Source organism: Stereum hirsutum (genome assembly GCF_000264905.1).
Source record: "Stereum hirsutum FP-91666 SS1 unplaced genomic scaffold STEHIscaffold_10, whole genome shotgun sequence".
NCBI classification, from domain to species: domain Eukaryota; kingdom Fungi; phylum Basidiomycota; class Agaricomycetes; order Russulales; family Stereaceae; genus Stereum; species Stereum hirsutum.
The window spans coordinates 1655852-1658095 of NW_006763140.1; the positions used below are offsets into that span (position 1 = coordinate 1655852).

At 48.4% G+C, this 2244-nt stretch overlaps 1 protein-coding gene across 1 annotated transcript; it reads right to left on the minus strand.

Annotated features, from left to right (window-relative positions):
• Positions 1–944: 944 nt before the first annotated feature.
• On the minus strand, positions 945–1837 carry STEHIDRAFT_34859 (uncharacterized protein; the record flags this gene model as incomplete). The annotated part of the gene is made up of 3 exons (XM_007305662.1): positions 945–1012; positions 1071–1287; positions 1343–1837. Coding segments are annotated over 3 exons (780 nt in total), but the record flags the coding sequence as incomplete, so codon positions are not given.
• Positions 1838–2244: the final 407 nt, after the last annotated feature.

A 2244-nucleotide genomic window follows, 5' to 3' on the forward strand; every position in this document is an offset into this window, starting at 1 on the left:
CCTATCGACCCCCTCTAGCCTCGATGTGGCAATATCTTCCTGACCGTTTACGCTATAACTTTGGAACAAATGGACCGATTCCTTCACAAATTGATTTATATCATCTTGTATATTTATAAATGTTTGTAAAATAGACAGAACTGCCAGAATCAGCCTCCTTCATCTCGCCGAAATCACATCGCCGATTTACATTTTATACGCTGATTCCATCGAAACGACACCCGGCAATGCGATTCATTCGTTCTAAATCTCAAAACTCGCAAAGTTACAAAAACACCCCAAAAACACCCCCTCGCCCCCTGACAACCCCCCAACCAGCACCTGCCAGGCCTACCCTAGCACCTATCCTATTATTTCCTGATTTTCCCCGATTTTTATTGCACCTACTGCTGTCCCGGTACACCAAGTAATGTCCCTAGTAGCCAAAACTACCATAAAACACGCCTAATCCATGTATTCAGCACCCTACCACCCTGCTACCTATTTTTTACTACCCCCTACATGTTTCCCTACCCCCTATCCAGCATCCCAGCATCCCATCCCGGTCCTAGGAACCCCTACCCCGTCCCCAACCCGCCCCTAGAACCCCAATCTAGGATTTATGAAAACAATAAACTGAAATCCCAATTTGGCCGGTGCTCAAGCAGGCCAAAAGGTCGCTGGTGAGCTGCTCATTATAATGAGGAGGCCCACGGTACTGCCGCTACTCATTATAATGTGATTTCACGGTAGTACCGTGGCTCATTATAATGAGAGCTACAGGGACGCCTGCCATGTTCGGAGAGAAGACAGATGTTGCACAAGTACCAGGAGCCTACAACAATAAGTGTTAATAGTGATGCTATCGGACAGAATGAGAAATATCTTACTGGAGCTGCTGCGGGATTAGTATCGACATCAGGCTTGTAATGTTCAAGCCAGAGGTCGGTGATGACCTTGCGAGCTGCAGCTATCCAGTCGATGCTCCATCCTGCTCTCGTGAAATAGACCATCTTGAGGCCAGGGTGGCATACTATAATGCAAAAGAACATAAGCATAGGCAAAGGAACGAATGAGATATAAAGACTTACTGATGCCACAGCGTGGAAGAATTGAGTCATCAGTGAGGGCATAGTACTTTTTCATGATCTTTAGACCGTTGAAGGCAGCAGCGCGGATTGCAATGGGAAGGTTCTCGTCACTGGCCTTGTCCTCTAGGAACGTGATGAGGTTGTCCATGCCAGGAATGACTTCATAGAGGAACGGTCGGTTACGAGCCTCGAGGTGGACTATGGCCCGACGGAATTGCTAACAAAAAGACAAATATAAGAATGACCAGATAAGCAGAATTGAGAGTACTCACATCAACGATGGGATAAAGATGACCGAGAAACGTCCACTGCTCCTCGTCAAGGGCGAGATGCGTAAGCTTGTGCTTGGGATTCTCGGTGAGAAGTGCGACGGCGGGGCAAATCTGGAGCGTGACAGCGATGATGTTCGTGAGTGACGTCCAGCGAGTGACAACTGCACGGGGTAGAATCTTCTCGGGAACCTTCTTCTGGACACAATACTGCCTGAGGGCACGTCGACGGGTAGAGCTGAAGTGTGTGCGGCGAGCGATGAGCTTGATGCGTTGGATAGCCAGACGTGGGCTCTTTAGTACCCGCCGATCGAGGTTGAGCTCGTCCTCTATCAGCTCCCGCATCTCCTCCATCTCTATCTCATCATACTCTTCCCTGTCCTCGTCAACCTCTCCATCATCCGACTCATCATCCATCGCCCTCTCCTGCTCGTGTTCATCATCCTCGAGATCTTCCTCCTCACTCTGCTCATCATCTTCGAGGTCTTCCTCCGCATCCGACTCATCGACACCTTCATTGCCATCCTCCTCCTCGTCATCCTCTCCTTCACCATCACCAGTCTTCTTCTTCTTCGAGTTGAATGTGGCGAAGATAGCCTACGGTGAAAGAAAAGCATGTTGCATGAGAATCTCTTCTGACACTAAACAATTAAAAAGAAATCACCTTCATGACCAAGTTGAACGTGTGGCAAGTGCAACGCACAGCAGTTGCACGGCTGAGGAGAGACTTCTCCGGCAGCATTCTGCCGAAACAATCGAGAGCGGTGAAGTTGTTTGCGGCGTTGTCGGCAATGCCTCCAAACAACTACATCAAAGATTTAGCATCACTCTTTGACAAAAAAGAGAAATTATGACTTACGGAGGTCTCGAGATCGTATGTCTTGATAGCACCATAGATGTGCTCT